Raw genomic sequence first — 22,685 nt, forward strand, 5'->3', positions numbered from 1 at the left:
GAAGGGTACCCCTCTTGCCCGCTTTATTCAAATTTTGGGGTATATATACGATTCGTTTCCATTATAATAGTAAGGAAAAAGCGCAATTGCGAAAACCTTTGGTGGCGATCCCACCTTAGGGAGGCTAGACGTTTCTCGTAACCCTAGCTGATCGCCGCGTATATCCTAAAACCAAACGATGATAATGGAGTAGAAGCCAATGATACAGATTGGTGTCAATGTGGAATAGACGGAAGACCAGTGGATGGTGGTGTTAGAAGCCAGTGTAAGTGCAGACTGGTGTCAATGTGGGATTGACAAAGAACAGAAGATGGTGGTGATTGGAAGCCAGTATGTACAGACTGCTGTCCAAGTCGAATGGACGAAGACCAGAAGATGGTGGTGATTAGAAGCCAGTATGTACAGACTGGTGTCCGTGTGGGATGGACATAGACCAGAAGATGGTGGTGATTAGAAGCCAGTATGTACAGACTGGTGGCCGTGTGGGATGGACAAAGACCAGAAGATGGTGGTGTGAGAACTCAAGTAGAGGAGCCATTTCCGTGACTGTGAAAGCAGTTCGGAAATGGCGAACACGTTTGCTCCGATACGCAAACTGCGAACGCGGTCACGTGGGTGTAACAACGGACAGACAGACAGACAGACACACAGACAGACAGACAGACACACAGACACGGCCGTTACAGAACCTCTCCTGGACTACGTCACACGGAGAGGTAAAAATATATATATAAAAACCCCAAACATACAAATTCATAAGTATCCGACCCCACAGATAAAAATTCAAAAGTTTCCGACCCCACAGATTAAGAGGTACCCCACCCCACATCACCCCGACATTTTAGAGATAAGAATAAATAATAAAAAACTCGAGGTTTCTATCAAGTCTCTATGGTTGAGTGGGTAGAGTGTTTGTCTTCTACACCAGCGGCCCGGGTTCGAAACCCGGGTCTGACCTGAAAAAATTTTAATTAAAATTAAATCTCTAACCGAGCCCAGTAACCCCTATGGGTGGGTTGTGGTAATATAACGTTCCTTTTAAGCTAAAATCTGACGATAACGAAGCGACAACCCCGGCCACTACTACTACTACTACTACTACTACTACTACTACTACGACAGCTCGGGTCAAACTAAGAGCCTATCGTATACTACGATATGGCTAAAAAAGTAGTATGCTTTTGAGGATGGCGCCAATAAGACTCCCCTAGAAAACTTTCCGAGGGGTCCAAGGGTGAACTAGGGGGTGCTCAAACCGAACCGAACCCTCGTGTAAAAAAAAAAAACCTTAGTAGACTATAATAAAAGATAGGCCTATTTTTCAAATACCGCCTTAGGCCTTGGTTTGGTTATGGGCATAGCAACAGATGCTAAGCCTTAACGGTAACTTTAGGTCATTTGACTGGTTTTTACACTAATTTACGATAGCTAAGGTGTCCAGCTGTTAATAATATAACTTAAAATAATTATAAACAAACAAAATTTGAGTTTTCTTATATTTTTTTATAAACTAAGGCAAATGGGGCCTCCTTAATATTTTATAATATCATCGCAAATCGTGACATGGGTTTTTAATTAAAACTAAAACTTGAGCCTAAATGCTTTTGAAAATAGCCCACAGAAGAGAGAGAGAGAGAGGAGGGAGTTTATCCGAAATATGATACCATTTTTCGTTGGTTACATCAAGATATAGTTTAATAAGAAAAAAAGTATAAAAAAAAACCATCTGATATTCAATACCATAGGGTAATTTGTCCGTTACGTTAAAAATAAAACGTATTTTCCTAAGCCTTGGTTGGTTAGTTTATCTTTTGAGTGTATATCCTTTATCAAATCAATCAAATTGGTTACTTTGTGGTGGTGATGCTGGTATTTCCGAAACTTTTGTGGCCTCATATTTTAAATAAACCCAAAAATAAAACCACTTTTCCAAAGTTCAAGACACCAAACCGATCTCTAGTCTGAAACTAAAAGCTTTCCTTAAAAAAAAATGTTTTCAAAATATTCGGGAATGGTTCCAAAAATACAAGAATAGGGCTATACATCTTTGTCTCGTTTGTGACATATTTGGGAGACAGAAGTCTGTCTTTAAAATTAAGAAAAGAAAAGAAGAGATTTGCGTAATTAGCTGTTAACTAAGTGCAAAAACCACTTAAGCCTAATTTAAATATAAAAAAGGATACATTTCTTGAAAGAAATCAACGTGTGGCGGTTGTAGGATATCCAATGCGGACAGAACCTGTTGAACAAAACATTATTTAAACATTTATTTATTTATTACTAGCATAAGCTTATAAGATTATGTTCGCTCCATAAGTATGATTTGCACTATACCTATACGATTCGTAATGCTACTGAGAGACTTACAGCAGCTCGAGATAACTAGTTCGACTCAAGGAGTACGAGGGGAGCGAGTCAATTGTAGTCCTAAGTACACTCGGTGGTGGTTAATTAATTTTGCAGCTAGGACCTATTCCATCTAAGTCCTATTTATTTAATCTGCATTACTAAGCCCAAATTTGACAGCAGCGCCTCACTCACTCACCAGGCCTCCCTCGCTTTACCTCCTCGAATCTAAGTTTCTAAGTTACCAGAGATTAATTAAACAAACTTATGGTAGGAACATATCTTATGAACTTATGTTACTAGTAAAATAGTGTCCGAGTGAAAAAATAAAATGGCTACGTAATAATTCCTAGTAGCTATATGTATTCCTTAATGTATATTTAAGGAGTAAACGACGTTTTATTTTTCGTCTTTTAATATAATCTAAAGCTTATCCGCCCAAAGACTAATTTGAATTTAAAAAGAAACCGAAGGCGGGCGGAATTTATCTGAATTTATTTGGGAACAATTACACCCAATATGGCCGACATAATGCCCTCTTAATTCAACCCACCCACAATAGAAAGAACAAAACAACTTAAAAAGAAAATAATCAAATCCGGAACACAATTCCCCTCCTTGTCTATAATTCAACCAAGAAGTGATATCTAGTTTATTAGGGAGAAGATGTAAGATGCCTAAGTATTCGCGCGCCATAGTCCTGCAGTCCCCCTTTCAAAATACAAGGGGGGGGGACGTAAAAGGAGGAGGCGCCGGGCTTTTTCGCCTCCTCTCCTCAGTCGGAAAATATGACTGTAATTTTTTCTCATTCGCGTCGCGCTGACGTGCACGAGTTTTCAAGAACCAATGAGATGCTGGTTGTAATTTAGAGGTGGCGGGGATTAACTCCGGACAAGTCTACGTTTGGACTGGAGATAAAGAGCTATAAATGTGGCGCGAATTAAACCTTCTCCCTAATAAATTAGATATCACTTCTTGATTCAACAGTAAAGAAATTGAGGTCGATGGTCATTTTCTTTCATCTCTCCCTCCATTACACGAATAATATTTAAAGATTAATTATAATTAAGATTAAAATTATATAATTTATTATAAAGAAATAATTTTATAAGAAAAAAATAAAATATTTTAAAACGGAAATGGCAGTTAATGGTTTAGAGTGTATGTTGAGATAAAACACGATGCTGTTACTCAATTAAAAGATAATTTATTATGCACTTACATTTTCATGTCTAAAGAAGCAGAGCATCTTAATCTCTCTGTATACCCGTTTACTTGAGACCAGATTTTGGAAGACGTTTGGCATTTTCTTTAGAGCTACCCTTTTACCGTCTCTTGGATCTGTGACAGACCTGTAAGCAAAGAAAAACAGAAATAAACATCCATAATTAATTAAAATATAATTGAAAACTCCGGCAACACATTATTTCTTAATTAGTAAACATTAAGGGAATGATTTATTTAAATTTCGTTAAGCCTAAATTTGAAAATTCTTTCATATTAGGCTTAAATAAGAGCGCGTGAATTTTTAGCGGGAAAATTCGCTAAGCCTAAATTTCAAACTTATTAAAATAAAAATTGGCGCGTGAAAATTCGTTAAGCCTAAATTTCAAACTATTTATGTTTTTAGGTTCAAGATTACAACGGAATATTTTCTCACGAAACTATTAATATAAAATAAACCGATCACAATATTAATTAATTAACTAAATAATAACCACAACAGCGCCCCGTGTTTTAAATGATTGATTAGACCAAAACACGACATACGCAATTTATTAAAACATAGATAAATCAAAGTTCTTTGACGTTAGGCTTAGTTAGTCAGCAAAATAAAAATTGGCGTAGTCTAGATTAAAAGGGCGTTTATCAAACTACATTATTAAAATAAAAGTTCACTAACAACAAAATAGGCTTAAAACTTGAAATCCAAATCCATAAAAGTTGAAAAATAGGCTTAACAAATTTAAATGTGAACTAGTTCAGTTTTTGAAAATGAATAAAGCTAAAGAGAACTGAATAAAAAACTCGCTTCAAGCTAGCTGTTCCGATGGGATCATAATACTGGTTTTTATTTAAGTAATTAACCTTTTAATGGTAATTTTCTTTATGACTATGATAGGATATACTCCCAAAAAGAAAGAAACAAACCACGTTCTCTTCCACTTCCGTGCCATCAACATAAACCAAGAAACCAACCAAGGCCTGTCAAACTAGTTTATTATACAATGAGATCATTTTTATCAAACACGTGGTGACTGGTGAGTAGTAGTATTTATATTTGGGTGTAATTTGCAAAAAGGTTTCTTGGGTGTTGAAAAAAGACGTTTTAGTTTTAAATGAATAATTAATACGGAAAGTACCTCTACAATTCATTAAAATTAAATTTGAATTCGAGGTTAGCGTTTTTTATTCAATTTTTTCTTAATTTTGAGTTTATATTGGAGTAGCAATAATATTCTATGGATAGAGGTAACACAAGAGGGCGTTTCCCACGTATGACCGTTAAACTTACCCATAATTCCCCTATATTTTAGCTTAGGCATAACGCTTTAGGCGCCATCTGGTTATTGCAACGATAACTAAACCAAATTAAAGAGTATATTGTAGAGCTAACACGTGCAGGTCCTTTTCCACCCCAATTTACCCATAATACCCCGGGTTTATGTTGGATATAACTCTTTGGGCGCCATCTGGTAAAGCAACGAGAACAAAACGTAATTAAAGGGTATGTTGTAAGTACTCAAATTAAAGGTCTTAGCAATCCAAACACAATTATGACACTTTGAAATCGAAATTACCAACATGGTACCAATAAATATAGCCTAATAACAAATCAAACATTTCCTAACATTAATAGATTAACCCCTCAGGATTGAAAAGGCTAAAATAACGCCCCCAACTGACTGGCTGGGTTGAGGGGCGCCAAACGAAGCTTAAAGAAAGGACGTATATATAATATATATCTCTAAAAAATCGAGTTGTCATTTTGTATAACCAATGGGGCATGAAGCGTGATACGGACAAGGGGGGAGTTGCTTATAACATATCAAATTACAACAACTGCGATGACAACTTAACCTGACAATGTAGGCGGATACAGGAAGCCATAGTACAACGTAAGGGGAATGACCAGACACCTAAAATTGACGAAGGAAAAACTCTACACACACACAAAAAAAATGCCAACACTAGAAAACCTATATCTTGAAGTTAAAGATCTTTTGGACCTAATTTCAAAAACGCTACAAGTTTTCATTGACATTTTAGACCGAATTTCAATGCCCCTTGACCTTTTGTTGACATTTCAAAACCCCTTGAACTTTCGTTGACATATTAGACCTAATTTCAAAACACCTTGACATTTTAGACCTAATTTTAAAATCCCTTGACCTTTCGTTAACATTTTAGACCTACTTTCAAAACCCTTCACATAACAGACACCCACGTACTTTGAACCTAACCCTGACCCCAACTGAACTTTCCAAAATTAAAATTCAATCCAACCAGCACGGAGAAAACATTTAACCAAACATTTTATAATTGTGACTTCAATTTACAAGCTTTCAATAAATGATATATCTCCGAGCAACAGGATGGCTGGTATATAATGTACAGGGGGTTCCCGGAGATCCCTCTCTCCTACCCATGGATGGTGCAGTGCAGTTGTACAGTACACATCAGGACCTCTCCCCAAGTCAGAACTAGCTAAGCCTAAACTTAAAATCAATACAAAATACTAAGGATCTAGCTGGTGCTTCACAAGTTCAGTGGAGAGATATAGCCGGAGCCACCACGTTTTTTGATATTTCTAAAACCACTCGACAGATGGCGCGTACTAAAACGCAGAGTACTTGCGAGTTGCGACTACACTGAAGGATTAAACCATATGACGTCATGGGATTATATAATATAGTTTTAAGCAGTCTGAAAAACACGAATTTGTTTAGTTTAACAGACAGACAGAAATATATATCTAAGTCGAATATGCAAATAATCATGTTCCTAATGCATTCTGGGTATTCGTTACACTTGGAATTATGGGATAGGTTAGATTAGAGCACGTTATTTAAGCATTACGAATATAAAGAATGACACAAGCTAAAATAATGCAGAATAAAATTCCTGGAAATCGTCGCCTGAATCAGAATTAGATACATAGACTCAGATGACGTAATCTTAATCTTAAACGCCCCGCCCATTATGGATTTCCAGATGTACATTTCATATTATTAAAGCGAAGAATCGTCATATCATTTTCTGAGAAAAATAAATAATAAAGTCGTACTAAACTGTTTTGATTTAAATTAAATACACTAACTGAACATTATTATGAACCTAGAGTAGTGGCACTACATGTTAACTTCTCATAGAACATAACGTGCACTGAGGTGCCATTACTCTATAGACGTTAAAAATGGCAGTCAGTATCCCTTGAAACAAGCAAGCAAGCACGCAAGCAGACGGCAGAACGGGGTGACTGTTTGCTAAAAAGCAGAGTGAAAGGGGTTGTTTTTTAACGATCGAAAAATTTGAATCTCAAGTTCAAGGGCCTCTGGTGTGTTTCTGTAGTCTGTGTAGACGCTGCCTACTAGACTTAATAACGGTTCTGACGCTAAGCCTTGGTTAGGATAAAATTAAAGAGAAGAGAAAAAAGGGTTTTTAACGCCGAAAGCGATTAGTAGCGTGTTGTACATAAGGTAACGTTATATTGTTCGGACCTAATTCCATTTACATACGTAGTGTGTTGACCTCTCTATATACAGATAAAACTACAATATATATAAATTTTCTAATAACGAAAGCATTGAAGGGTTTAGAATACTAGATTCAGGGTTACGTTCGTTTTATTTATTGAACTAACATTGGGTTGGGGGCGTTTAACCAACGAACCACAAAATTGTACTAAATTAAATTAAATAAATAATTTATTTAATTTCCAGCAAAATTTAAAAATTTTAATATTTAAAATTTCCCGATTTATTTTTTTAAGTTTAAAATTTTCCTGACCTGTATCTGTATCTGTATTAAGGCTACTGTAAGATTAGAAAACCCTGAAATTATTAATTATAAAAATTTAAATATTTAGGTTATAAAAAGGTCTTTAATTTAGGTGTGGTGGTTTGTTGTTAAATTAACTAAAAACAATAAAAACCAAACCCTTTTTTTAAATAATATCCCACGTTAAGTTAAGTCCAAATTAATTTCAAAACAATAACAATTTTTTGTTGTCAACTGGTGTATAATTATAATTAGCTTAAGTAATTATCGCCAACGATTTAAATCGTATCTAGAAAACAACACCCTCAAAATTACAAGAGACCAAACATGGTATGTTTTGTCGAATTTCTATACATTTAAATAATACACCTCAATTAACTTAGTTTATGTTTTAAAATTATCTTTTAAATATATAATTAGTTCTAAACGCAATATGAAATCCAATAAACCTTTAAAATTATTACAATTTTCCAGGACTTTTAAAAAATTTCCTGATATTCCGACAATTCAACTCTTCATTTGTACTTATTTTTGGATAAAATTGAGTGTGTTTGTTGCAACACACAATTTGTTCTAAATATTTGCAGCTGTCTAAATTAGGCCCGACTCTGAACCCCCTACCTCGCCTACAACGGAAATGGTTCTTTTTTTAATATATATATTATTTTTATCTCTTATCTTTGCCATAATATTAACCAAAGATAAGATTCGAGTCGTGGTTGGTTTTGAGGGGCTTTTTATGGAAATATACAAGCATCTTTGGTAAAATTAAGATTCATCCGGTTTTTGAATAATGGATATTTTCTATGTATACGATATGGGTGGTTTTTTGAACGGTTATTTCTACAATAATCGTGTACTAACTTTGAAACGTTATAACTTCAATTCAAGGAAATTTCCAGGAAAATCCCTTGAAAGTATGATAGCCCTAATTGTTATCTACACAACGAACCTAGTTACTTAGGGCTACGGCAATTAGGGTTCGAGTAATTAAGGTTTTAATTAAAAGATCCATTGTGTAAATAAATAATTTTAACTATGGTTCTATCAGAGATACATGGAAATCCTTTGAGTATGTTATAGCCCTAATTGTCCTCTACACAACCGTACTAAATACTTGGGGTTACAACAATTAGGGCCCGAGTAATTACGCAACAACTTCAAGACAACATAACACTACCATATAAGATTAATTCCATGAAAATCCATTGAAAATACGATAGCCCTAATTGTCCTCTACACAAGGATACAAAATACTTATGGTTACAACAAACCATGGTAGGTAAAAATAAGATTACAACTTGAGGTTTTCGACCTCACCAAGATTTTCATATATTTTTTCTTCCAAAATTTAAACACACGGAATCTTTTAAATACGATTTCAATCTTTTCTGACTTTTAAAGCGTCAGGAATAACAATACCAATTTAAGATGATTTGAACAATAAAAAATATATCTTACGGTGGTGGTTCGTTCGTTCGTTCGTTTCTAGACGCAGACGCGTGTTGAGATTACCAAAACACGATAAGAAAAATCCCAAGTACTTTCAAACTAGCCACAAAAATCCGTTTTTTAAAGTATATTAGGTTATTAAACTTTTAACTAAAAGAAAAGTTGATAGTATTTCTTTATTTAAAAGATAAGTTTAACTAGATGGAAATTTAACGGGGTTGGATTATACTAGTTTAATAATAAATAAATAAAAATGAACATAAATACGTTGTCAAAATTTTTTATTTCTATAGTTGGGACCAGGAATTCATACAGCTACTTGTAATAATTGTGTACGCAAAATATCCCCCATGTTTTTAAATTTTCTATGAATTCGGGTTTTGTTTAGCCAGGCCTTGAGAACTTACTACCCCCACCCCGTCACTCCTCATAAGTCTGATGGCGTCTTTCTAACTGTGATATTTTCATTGGTTGGTAGTGAAGACGGTTCATTAGGTGCGCAAGGCACAAGGTGCAACAGGCAGAGAGATATATTATAAATTCGCCAGGTAAAATTTGTCAACAAACTCCTCCCACAAAATCCGGCCTAATGAAAATGGATGGGTACGCAATGATTCCTAGTAGCTGTATGTATTCTTGATTTAACTATTAATTCCCAAACCAAAGTCTGCTTGCTGGTCAGTAATAAATATAAGAATTTTTGCGCTTAAGTCTAGACTCGAGACTATTGTCTAGATGTCTAGACCGAAACATACATGAGGGCATTTTTATTACTTTTTATTTAATGTTTTGATTAACTTATTAATTAAGTGGTTTCCCAAAATGTTTAGGAACAACGGACCTGCAAAAATTACAGACAATAAAATTGGTTTAATTAGAAATTGAAACAATTTCATCACTTGACCATGTCGTACTTAACATTAACATGTTACTAAATAATATTAAAAAGAAAAATAATTCTATTCTGTGCTTTCTTCATAAAATGGGCCCCTATTATAACATACCGTGAAATACTTCTTCAGCAGGTGGGTGGATGGATGGTTTTGCATTTATACAATCGTGAACATAAATTCATGTAATTTCCCACGCATTTTTTTTCCTTTTACCTTACTGCAAAAACCAGTAATTAAACTACTAAATAACAGGTAATTTATTACCATCAAAGTTACAACCCTTACTTTCGTATTTTTTTTAAATACCGCCATCTTTCCGCAACTAACAGGGGCGTTACTTACAGACGGACAAAACCTTATCCACCCTTCTTACTTTTATCAATAAAAGGTAACTTTTAATGGCGATATTTTATAAATTTATTATTCTTGAATTTTAGATAGAAAAATACTTAATACTTTTAAAATCAACGACATCTTTCTGCAACTAACAGAACTAATAGAGACGTTATTTACAGACGGACAAAACATTACCTACGCTGTTTAAGATAATATAACAATACAGACGATATAATTCTTACAAGAAATATTCTACAAATTTATAATTTTTGAATTTTAGATAAAAATACTTAGATATTAATAAAATTAACGCCATCTTTCTTCAAATAACAGAACTAGAAGCGTTATTTACAGACGGACAAAACCTCCCTTCCCCATAATTTTTTCTTTACGATAATATACTAATTTAAATGAGATAATTCTTAATAGAGATTAACTATAACTTGCTCATTATTAATTCAAACCATTTGAAAACACTTCAATAATAGCCAACAATAACTTTATTATAAATAATAATAAAAACTATATTGTTAACGCTTTATATATAAAAATATAGTAATAAAAGTAGAAAAATGAACGCCTTTAATAACAAAGTAATAATAATAATTTCTTTGGAAAAGAATTAGGCAGGTTTAATACGGTCCGTCGATCCTAACCCTTCCTAAAAAATAACAAGTATTGACACTTGTATAGCCTCTACAATAGATAACTACCAGGAAATGTAACGTAGGATGCCGTGTCCATGTCTCTATACGAATATTGATCTCTTTTACAACGGAATAACACTAAGCCTATACGCCCTTGTTTTTTATATTTTATCAAACTACAATTTGGATCATTTCTAGCTAGGTATATATCTATCTCCTTGTCACCAACACGATCCTGTTCCGGTCAAGGTCTGCTGACCAAGCGACCAATCAGTGCACTGCCTTTTGAACCCTGAAGACTATAGTGTATGTATGTACATATATATATGACGTGTATATTATTATAGTTTATTTAGTTTTGAATTGAAACATACTTTCTAATGTTTGTTTACTCATGTTTAAAAAGGAATTTAATTTGTAAATAATATCTTACGTAATTATGATGCAAAAATAGAGGGTAATTATTGGACCTTACTAAGTATATGCATGGATGGTTAGTTCTATGGAAAATCAATCAATCAATCTTGAGTCCCAAAATGTATTTAACATCTATACTTCTATGACCACACCGATTTTGTTTGACCCCCCCCATAAGGGATGTACTGAACACCCCCTAACACAAGTTAAAGTTATGAACATTGATTGGAAACAGTGTTGTACCAATGACCCCCTTAAGAAATTGAACCCATAATGCTATAAGGGGTCTTTCATAAAACACTGTTTCCAATCAATGTTCATAACTTTAACTTGTGTTAGGGGGTGGTCAGTACATGTCCCTTATTGGGGGGGGGGGTCGAATAAAATCGGTGTGGTCATAGAAGTATGGATGTATTGAATACATTTTCGGACTCGAAATTGATTGATTGATTGACTGATTGATTGATTGATTTCCCATAGAACTTACCATCCATGTATCCAACACACGTACGCGTATAGGGGATGCTTAAACTCTCTAGTTATTGACACCCTGTATTTCCCAAAAACTTACTGAATATTTCTTTAATAAATAAATAAATAAAATTAAAAAATACCGACAAATCAAAATCAAACGAAGCATTTAAGAAATTCACTTTCATAATTTCTCTTTTTTTAAATATAACGCAATGCAATTTCGCCGCCAAGTTCCTTTTCTTAATAATATTAATAATAATAAAAAAAAAAGAGTTAGGAAATAAAAACATCAATTTCCTTATTAAACAAAAATAAGACTTCCTTTGAGCTCTGACACAAACACACACATATACATAGAAAAACGTGTTAAATAAAATTAATTCAAAGATAACTAACTGCTTAAGAAACATCAAAACTTGTACCAACTTACCAAGAAGCGATATCTAGTTTACTAGGGAGAAGGTAGTTATAAGATGCCTAAGTAAGTATTGGCGCGCCGTAGTCCCTGCAGTCCCCCTTTCAAAATACAAGGGGGGACGTAAAAGGAGGAGGCCGCCGGGCTATTTCGCCTCCTCTCCTCAGTCGGAAAATATGAATGTAATTTTTTTCTCATTCGCGTCGCGCTGACGTGCACGAGTTTCCAAGAACAAATCAGATGCTGGCTGGTTGTAATTTAGAGGCGGCGGGGATTAACTCCGGACGCGTCTACGTTTGGACTGGAGATAAAGCTAGATTATAAATGTGGGGCGAATTTATATACCTTCTCCCTAGTGAACTAGATATCACTTCTTGATTATACCTAACGGAAATCAACGTTGCTTTTCAAAGTAAAATATTATTATATTTGTACGAGTAATTTTTCAAATTTTCCTTTATCTTTGAACGGACTCTATAGACTGTACATAATCGTGTTACACCTAAAATCCCAAATCCTTGGCATACTTTGTTTGTCATAAGGTAACATTACCGAGTAACCTGGATACACACGGTGAAAGAATTTAATTTGAAAAGGGAAATAACGTATCTCCTATACGATGATGTCATACCTTTGATTTTTTTGGTATTTATGCAAATTTCACGGAAATTAAACATTGCGAATTTTAATATTTGAAGGTATTATTTTATGGACGACCCCTTAAAAGAAACTGAAGGACAATGAAGTAAGGGGTCATCCCAAAAACACTCTTCTAATGTCGAGCATTAATTATTTTTGGGGGGGGGGGGGACCCCAGCGAGCCCAGAGAAAAATTTAAACAGGGTTCATACAACTTTTCGAAAACAAATTTCCCTGAGATTTCCAGGTTATTCCCCATATACTTCCCTGAATTTTCCAGGTTTTTCCCGTATATGGAGTATCCTATGGAGCAAACGTTAACGAAGAAGGAGGGGGCAAATATGACTATTACATAATCAAAGGACATCCCCGTATCTCTAATATAACCAGATTTATTAGCCTCCAAAGTATAGTGTAATGTTAATCCTATGGAGGATGTGTTATATTGAACATTTTGCTTAATTACTCGGCCCCTGTTTGACACAAATTTCCCTGAGTTCCCTGAATTTTAGTAAAAATTCGAAATTTCCCTGAGGTTTTTGTCAACTATCTATTTCCCTGATTTTTCCCGGTTTGTATGAACCCCGTTTAAATTTTTTTTTTGGAATTATAGGATTTTAAACGAAAACAATAGCTTACATCCTATGCCTTATAAAGAAAGGTTGAATTAAAACGAAAGGACAGAAAACCTACGTTAAGTTAGTTGTCTCTATGACTAAAGCATGATTAGGTTTTATCGAATTCTCTTAAGTTGGTAACTAAAATTGGGCCAAGGTTTCCAAGTTTATTTCTAAATGAAAAGTAAAAAAAGAAAAGACTATCTCTGCATTAAAACGTTGGCACCAAAAAGAAGCATTTGATAGAGGAGAGACAATACCCAACAACCAACTCTAGTTGAGAACTGTTCTTTCCTGGTTTCTAAAAATACAGTTTAACGTGTTAGCGAGATATTTAAAACTACAGGAGAGAAAAGTTAAACTTAAGATTTCAACAAGGATTATGGTTTTTCCTCACTAGTTGTTTAAATCAGCGTGAATTAACTGCTTTTATTTTCATTTATAAATTCTATTTATTACAGATTTACATAAAAGGGTTAGCTTGGTTTGGTTTGTTTTTAATTATAAATAGCTTTAATTGGTTTAAACCTAACTAATTAGGCTACTAATTGGAGTAGAGGACAATTAGGGCTAGCTATCGTACGATCAAGTGGATTTTCTTTATATTCTGTTACCGCAAACAGGAGTTATGAGGTGTCAAAGTTCAGAGGTCGTGAACGAACTCGTCGTGTGAAAATATTGATATGGTATTTTACTAAATGCTAATTAACTCGAGTCCCAATTAATGTAGGGCCAACTAATTAGTCTCGTTTGATAGAGGACAATTAGGGCTATAACATACTCAAGGGATTTTCCGGGAAATATAGTAATACCAGAGTTATAACGTTTCAAAGTTGGGATTCGTGTCGATTCCATTATGAACCACCAAAAAAATTAATATTATTTAGGTTTAAGTAAATGCTCATTAACTCGAGCCCTAATTAACTTATGACCATCTAATTAAAATCAATTGATAGAGGACAATTAGGGCTATAACATACCCAAAGGAATCCCCGGGATCTCTTATAGAACCAAAGTTATAAGGCCCCAAAGTTAGTGTTGGTATAAATGAAGCAACACTCCTTTTTTAAACAATATTTATAAAGAACCCTTGATGTTATTATAAAGCACTTCTAGATCGAATTTAGTAGGTTAAAACGTGATCTAAAAACTCCACTTAAATTAAAAAACAAAAGATAAATTAAATAAGGTAAACAACTTACGAAACAAAATTAAACTTTTTAAAATTTCAGTAAATAATTTTTAAAAAAAATTGAATTTAAGGTATAATGTTATGGCACCTGAACTTTTGCTTTAAATGAATAAATGACTTGCTTAGTGCTTACGTCACAGAATCTATCTTTACCCTAGTAGCAAACTTAAAACGGGGAAAAATAAGGGATATAAACGTCAAAAGTACTAAATATAAACTTAAAAACCAAAAACCACCGTATTTTTTAAGGAGAATTTCCATAATATCAAGTTACTAGGGTGTGATCATTTTAAACTCAATTTAGTTTCAAGAAGTAACAAGATAATATGGGTACAAAAGTTCGAAAAAGGGTTAGAGAAAAATAAAAAAATAAAACCTACGCTTAAGCCTAAATTTCTTGTCTGTCGTCTGTTAGTTGGTTTTTGGTTGAACTTACTGGTGCGTTTGACCCTTTTTTTTATTACGAAAAAACTATGGTGACAGAATTTCTGGAGCAATTTTTGTTTTTATAATTTGCCTATTTCGAATTTATTTTATTTAAATAATTCTTTGTGTTTTGTTTTTAAGTTCTTAACGCCGACTTTCAGCTTCAATCGATTTGATTAATTTTGGTTTCTTTTAAAACCTTGGCTAAGTTTGGTTAATTTGTTTAATTACTAGGGCTCTGATTGGGGTAATCTCCAAGTATTTAGTATCGTTTTAAAGCTAAGAATTAGGGCTATAACATACTCAAAGGACGTTCCCGTATCTCTTATAGAACCAGAGTTATAAGGCTTCAAAATTGCCTGCCAATAGTCCTATGGACGTTAATTAACATTTTGCTTAATTACTCGGGCCCTAATTGTTGTAACTCCAAGTTTTAAGTATCATTGGAAAGCTAAGAAATAGGGCTATAACATACTAAAAGGACATCCCCGTATCTCTTATAGAACCCGAGTTATAACCCTTCCAACATGGATATGCATAAGATTTTAATAGAAAAAATTAATTCCATTTTTGTTAATTTGCTTAATTACTCGGGCCCTGATTATTTTAATCTCAAGTTTTAAGTATCATTGGAAAGCTAAGAAATAGGGCTATACCATACTCAAAGGACATCCCCGTATCTTTTATAGAACCAGAGTTATAACATGGGAACTACCAACAGCAACCTACACTTCCGTAATCAAATACAGCAGATATGGGACGACAACACAACACAAAAAAAGGGGCAGGCAGAGTATGTAAATGTAGTATAGAAAATCCATCGGAAGAACTTCGTGTTTAATTGAGGTCACTATGCCAACACACCACGTTTTTGGACAAAAAAACCCAGCGATTTCATTGAATTGTGTCTTCAAAAAACCAACCACTACTCAACAACACAATAGAGAGAGATACGACTAAGTAGTTGCAGTTAAATACTGTTCAAGCGTAGGATTACGATTGTCATTTTCATACTTAAGCCTTGGTTTGTACATTATTTCTTTCAACCAACTTTAATAAGTCTAGATAGATTACGACATACATACCATAACTATATAAACAATTCCGCATTTAATTTAAATTAAATTGAATTCAAGTATAGAATTAAAATTAAATTACTATTCTATACAAATTCGAGAGGGGGGGAATGTAATGTAATGTCAAGCCAATTTAAATTTAAATTCGCTGTTGATGCAATGCAACTTTATCTTCTAGAGAGAGAGAAGTTGTCCTCTAAAAGGCCAATATGCAAATTAGCACGCATGCACAGGTAAATAATAAAATCGTGAGCCAAGATTTCTCTTCTTAAATCTCTTTGGATTGGAATGATGTAGAGGATTAGCTAGCATTTTACCATGGGTACTTTTTCCACCCAAAAACCTCACTCAAGGTAACGCAAAATAATAATAAAATAAAAAAAAATTATTCATCGTTATCTGATACCTAGAATAACTCGACCAAAATTCCGAAGGTTGTGTATTGAATATTTTTTGAACATTGGATTCTGGAATACACGTTTCAAAATCAACGTCAACTCAATCTGAATGACGTAGCAAGGAAATTATCTGACGCAAGCAAACAAGCATGCAAGTAAGCGTTTAGTGTCGCAAACGGGAAATAAGTCTTTTTTAAAAAAGACCCCCATTTAATTCTGCAATCGCATTCGCAACGAATCCAAGGATACTGCTTGCATGGGTATTTGCTGATTGAATCCCCCTGATTGTTGTAATCACAAACAAGTATCTAAGTCTATGGACATTACATACTTTTAAGGATTTCACAGTATCTCTAATAGAACAAAAGTTACGACACTTCAAAGTGAATTTGCAGTGTCAATCAGTCGCGTATTTCCTCAACTACAACTAATTACCATTAAATTAAACTAATTAAGATTAAATAAAAATAATCTTGGGACATTACATACTCCAAGGATTTCACAGTATCTCTAATAGAACAAAAGTTACGACACTTCTAAGTGGATTTGCAGTGTCAATCAGTCGCATATTTCCTCTACTACAACTAATTACCATTAAATTAGTTAGTTAATTAAGATTAAACAAAAATAATTCCCCAAGGTCAACAGCATACCATACATTAAAATTTTAAATTAAAAAGGAAATAAATCTCAAATTAATTCTACAATAACACCGAATCAGAATACAACACTTAACCACCATAAACACCACAGAACGCTTGAAATGAAACGAACTCGCGGCTCTTCAAACTTTACCCCAATACAAGCAGACCCATTATAACTTCAGAGGGGTCGCCTACTTGCCAACAAAATTAACAGAATCATGTTGAGAGGAAAAAAAACCCATCTTAAAACGTATCGCGTCGTGAGATCCACCCTGGTGGCAAAAGCTAGTTTCTCTTTAAAAAAAAAACCTCCAACCCAAGGTCAGCAAACGGTCCATGCCCCTAAGAAACGACTTGCCAGCAGCCAAACCCAGGCTAGCAAAGGGTATTGTCCCTACAATAGACGCCCGGCCGCCGGTCTCTCTCTTTCTCCCTCTTTCCCTCTCTCTCAAAAAAGAGAAGCCTTTAGTGCAAGAAGTTTCGTTTCGTTTCGTTAGAAATTGGTTGGGAATCGGCCCCATCCATTGACAACAAAAAACCCCCAACCAAGACTCCAAGAGGAAATGGTTGCTTTTTTTGGCCTTAATATAATTATGCTTCAATAATGCCTTTAAAGAAGTTGATAACCTTTCCAAAAAGAACTCGAGTCTTGGGTAATTATATGACAGAACAGAAGAACATGGTTCTATGAATCTCGAGTCCGAAAATGTATTTAACATCTATACTTCTATGACCACACCGATTTGTTTGACCCCCATAAGGGATGCATGTACTGTACACCCCCTGACACAAGTTAAAGTTATGAACATTGATTGAAAGGAGTGTTTTACAGATGACCCCTAAGCTTGTTCTTTCATTGTTTCTTACGTTAAATTTAAGTAAGGGGTCATCCCTAAAACATTCTTTCCAATCAATGTTCATAACTTTAACTTGTGTCAGGGGGTGTACAGTACATGCATCCCTTATGGGGGTCAAACAAATCGGTGTGGTCATAGAAGTATAGATGTTAAATACATTTTCGGATTGATTGATTTCCCATAGAACTTACCATCCACTGCATGATTGTACCTCCGCAAACTATAATTACCCTCACTTATCCATTAAAATTATTGCAGTTTATTTTGATTAATTTACCTAAACCAAACTATAATTACCCATGGAGCTCTTTCTTTTTAAAATTGACAAACACCCTTTATATATTATCCCTTACAGTTAGTTCAACCCTTCCGGAACAGTTTCCTTATAGACCTACACTACACCTTCTTACTTTTCCAGAAGGTTAAATTCAGTATCTTAGATATTTTGGCAACCGTGGTTGCTTTTGTTCAATGTTGTTTAATTAAAAAAGAAAAAATTGTCAAGCAAGCAAGCCAAGCCAGATCCTTCTATGTTACTATAAAAGAGTTGCACTTGAAGTTTAACCCTCCCGACCCCCTGTCTTTCTCTCTCTTGATCTAGGGAGCTTAGCTTTGGAGACAATGGTACTTAGGTATGTACACATTTGGAAAAGGAAAACACACTGACGACGTTACTTGAGTACATCGTCTTTGTTTTAAAAGTGTTTCAAGATCTTTTATAGTTATCTTCAAGGTAAGAAAAGGATTGACTTCCGAAATAGACTGACTAAAGACTTACCTATACATAGATTTTAAGACTAGAAGGATTGATACTGAATTTACTGGTACCAAAAAGCCAAGTTACTTTGTAAGTACTGCACTTGTACACCAAGAAACATGGTCTCCTCCAGTAAAAAGGTATCAACCTTCCTAGGCTGGAAATAATGAACACCTTAGCAGATATTTTTGGCAATTGGCATCTAACCCTTTCACTTGATCAGAAAATTAATTAGGCCTTTTTAATTAACAATAAATTACTTTAACAGGTAATTAAACTTAATATTAACAACCTTGATTTAATTACGTTAAATTATATTGGATAACGCGTAAGCCTTTTTGGCTGGCATTTAACCCTTTCACTTGATCAGAAAATTAATTAGGAATTTTTAATTCACAATAAATTAATTTAATAGGTAATTAAACTTAGATATTAAGGACCTTAATTACGTAAAATTATATTGGATAACGCGCAAGTCTTTTTGGCTGGCATCTAATCTAACCCTTTAACTTGATCAGAAAATTAATTAGGCCTTTTTAAATCACAATAAATTACTTCAATAGGTAATTAAACTTAAATATTAATAACCCTAATTTAATTACTTTAAATTAAATTAAAATCAATATCGGTGAAAATAAATTCAAGTGTTGCCAGTTAGTTATTTGTAACGTGTATAACCCTTTCACTTGATCAGAAAATTGGTCATTTTTAATTCACAATAAATTACTTCAATAGGTAATTAAACTTAAATATTAACAACCTTAATTTAATTACGTTAAATTAAATTAAAATAAAAAGTGTTGCCAGTTATAGTTATTTGTAACGTGTGTAATATTCAATTCAACAACAGACTGAATTAATTAAGATTGTAGTTCAATTCAGTAATTTATAATTCAGTTCCAAAGGGCCTTATAAATATAATAAAACTAGTTCTTTATGAAAAATTCTACAGAAAAAAACCTCGAGGCTTTCAGATGGTACGGTTGAATTCACCACCTGGTTCACACACAGCGTCAGTTAGTACTTAAGAGAGGCATGGACAGAATTCTAACGTATATCTAATTATAAGTTAAAAGAATAAATATAAAATAAAACCAGACTATCCAAGGCCTTATCTAGTAACGTTTTTTAATTCTCCGATATATTTTTTTTAACTATATTAAAAATCAGTAGAGACAGACAGACGTACGACTATTGTACGTATCTTTCTTAAAAACCAGCTAGAGTTGGTTGACACCTTGAAAAGTTGAATAGTTTTTTTATATTATATTATAACTTTCTAAGTAAAAACGCGTGCGTTTTGCAGAAACCTCCATCTGCCCCTTGAAGGCCAACTTCTAAACTTCTTATTTATTTTAAGTGATTTAAATTAATTTTACGTCATTAAAAAGGAGTATTAGTTATTAGTAAAGGTTGTTAATATTATATTATTTTAGGGGTTTTTGTAGAGCGTAATTTAAGCTACGAAATGGGACAAATTAGGTCAAATTTGGGGCTATATTAACGGAGAAAACTTTTAAGAATATTAAATTAATTTTAATTAATTTTACGTGATTAAAATTAAAATTAAAATTAAAAAGGAGTATTAGTAAAGGTTGTTAATATTACATTATTTTAGGGGTTTTTGTAGAGCGTAATTTAAGCTACGAAATTGGACAAATTAGGTCAAATTCGGACTATTTTAACGGATTTAGAACCTATCTAGACTTTTGAAGGAGATACTTTAATTTAAATAAAATTTGATATAAATTAAAAAGGGTTATGTATGAATTATTTTTTTATTTAAATTGGGACAAATTAGGCCAATTTCTAACGATAATTAACTAAGTTCTGATTATTTTAGGTCAAATTCGGACTATATTAACGGATTTAGAACCTATCTAAACTTTTAAAGGAGATATTTTAAATTTGAATAAAATTTAATATAAATTAAAAAGGGTTATGTATGAATTATTGTTTTTATTTAAACTGGGACAAATTAGGCCAATTTCTAACGATAATTACCTTACTAAGTTCCGATTATTTTAATTCAGGATGAATTAGTTTTAAATTTAATTGAAGTTATATTCCAATTTAATTTAAATTTAATTATTTAAGGTTGCCAACCCTTAAATAATTAATTAAGGTATTCAGATGAAACTAATCAGGTCAGACTATAAATACCGTAGTTACCAATGAATCAGCATTGATATAGAAATTATTCATTAATATTCATAAAAAAAAACCACCATCTCAGCTCTGTGTTTAAATTATTTCAAATAAAACATTTGTTAGACTTGGTAGAAAGAAACATTAGGGCAGAGAAAATGAAACTCGTATTTTGGGTCAAAGTTATAAAAATATTAAGAGCAGAGAAGATCATTAAACTGATTTCAAAGTCAGATTATTTTTCAAAACAGTAAAACTTAAGTACCAACGAATTCTTGAAAAATTCTTTGTACATAAAAAACCTCTAGATTTTAAAAAATTAAAGAAAATTGAGGTTTTTAAACTTAAATGACTGCTTCAATCATCTAGTTTTTTTATAAGTGAAACATTTTAACCTAAACCAGTAACTGAGTAAAGATAACCTTAAAGTAGTTCAACTGGCTGCTAGCTAGCTAGCTATGGGGTTAAAGTTCAAAATTTATAACTGCTGATATATGGGGAAAAGATATAAATATATTTATCAAATCTGATTTTAGATTTTTCTAGAGTTTTCTATTTGGGCCATCACATGATTTAAACACGTTTTAGAGCTGCGTAATTTATTTAATTATTTATTTAAATTAAAGGTGTGGTAACTTAGAGTTTGTTTTTATCTACACCTGTTTAAAGATAACCAATAACAGAAACTGATAACAACAAAATGTGTTTTAAACAAAGAGCTCTCAAAATATTGAAATATTGGCTAACAATGTCATCAGTTCTAATAATAATGATTGTAAAACACGTGACGCAATTGTTTTCAACATAACGTCTAAGGGTTAAAGGTCATTTCAATTAAATATGTCAAAATTTACGTTATGTAGTTAGGTTTGAGCCAAGGCCTAATTAGAAACCCCCCATCCCATTATGGTCTTATCAAATTAGCGACAACAGGGTGAAAGGTTACAGGCAAAATTCGCCCAATTTATGGTACTGAATACGCGGCTTTCTCAGGGAACACGACCCGCGACACACAATAATACTAACCAAGGCTTAGCGTCCAAACAATGGACTGTCCGTGCATGGTATAATTAGGCTTATGTAAAGATATTTTGTGAACTTACCAAACGACTCCAAAGGCTCCGTATCCTATGGGTCTATCCGGTTGTATATCTTGCGACGTTACTGGTGTATGGAAATAAGGCTGGGCCGCGGCTAAAATAGCCTGTTGCGAAGCCGAGCCCGCCGGGAAAGCCATCATGTGCCGACTGGTTCTCGCACCGACCACCGCCATTAGCCGTCAATAAGGGACAAAGGCGATGGAAACCCGCACAAATATTACGATGTTCGACGGTAAACCCGTAGAATTAGGGCCTAAATCCAACCGATTAGGCTTAGTTCTTCAAAGCACTCTTTAAATCCCGGGCATAATTCACCGTTTCAGAGACACAGACTCCCGTTAAACATTAAATTAAACATCATTGTTAGTCGTTAAGCCTCGGCGAATTAATGCGCGTACTTTTCTCGCGTCACACCCCTGAGCGACTCAGGAGTCGTTTGCTGCCCTCGCCTCGACGGGGGAACACGGCTTACTGTCTGACGTCAGTGTTGCCAGAATCATTGTCCCGATAGAATGGAGGGAGCTGATTGGTTAATTCTACTTAGCTCTCCTCATAGCTCAAATATCCCGAGGAAGGCTTCAAAGTTCTACACGGAGGACAATGAAGGGTCACGTGATTTCCACCGTAGTCTAGTCACTAGTCTCCTAGGAAATTCATTCTCATTGGTCCAATTTTCCAGGAATGGAATTTTTTTGCTTCTATTTCTTTGGAAAGATTTTCCAAATTCCAAGGATGACCAAGCTTCAAATTTCATGGAAAATATTTCGTAGATTTCCAGGGATATTAGATGATGGATTGTTCCTTACGCAGCACTGGAAAATTAATATAAAATGAATTTTAAATACTTATG

The 22,685-nt window shown here is 33.8% G+C and overlaps 1 protein-coding gene across 2 annotated transcripts in view; it reads right to left on the reverse strand.

The window, feature by feature from the left end:
- Positions 1 to 22,636, reverse strand: part of nmo (serine/threonine-protein kinase nemo) — a 36,837-nt gene extending 14,201 nt beyond the window's left edge. The window contains exons 1-3 of one of the 2 annotated variants that reach the window (XM_089857663.1): positions 21,839 to 22,636; positions 3,569 to 3,698; positions 2,184 to 2,239 (exon numbers count right to left, since the gene is read on the reverse strand). In XM_089857663.1, the coding sequence (XP_089713789.1) occupies positions 2,184 to 2,239; positions 3,569 to 3,698; positions 21,839 to 22,008 (356 nt within the window). In that variant the 5' untranslated portion in view covers positions 22,009 to 22,636. The remainder of the gene's footprint in view (positions 1 to 2,183; positions 2,240 to 3,568; positions 3,699 to 21,838) is intronic. The other variant, XM_089857665.1, reaches the window with a different exon arrangement.
- Between the last annotated feature and the right edge of the window lie 49 nt (positions 22,637 to 22,685).

The sequence above is a fragment of the Phalangium opilio genome, unplaced genomic scaffold, assembly GCF_054372755.1.
Source record: "Phalangium opilio isolate 3A_F unplaced genomic scaffold, DU_Popi_V2 ptg000217l_1, whole genome shotgun sequence".
In the NCBI taxonomy this organism is placed as follows: domain Eukaryota; kingdom Metazoa; phylum Arthropoda; class Arachnida; order Opiliones; family Phalangiidae; genus Phalangium; species Phalangium opilio.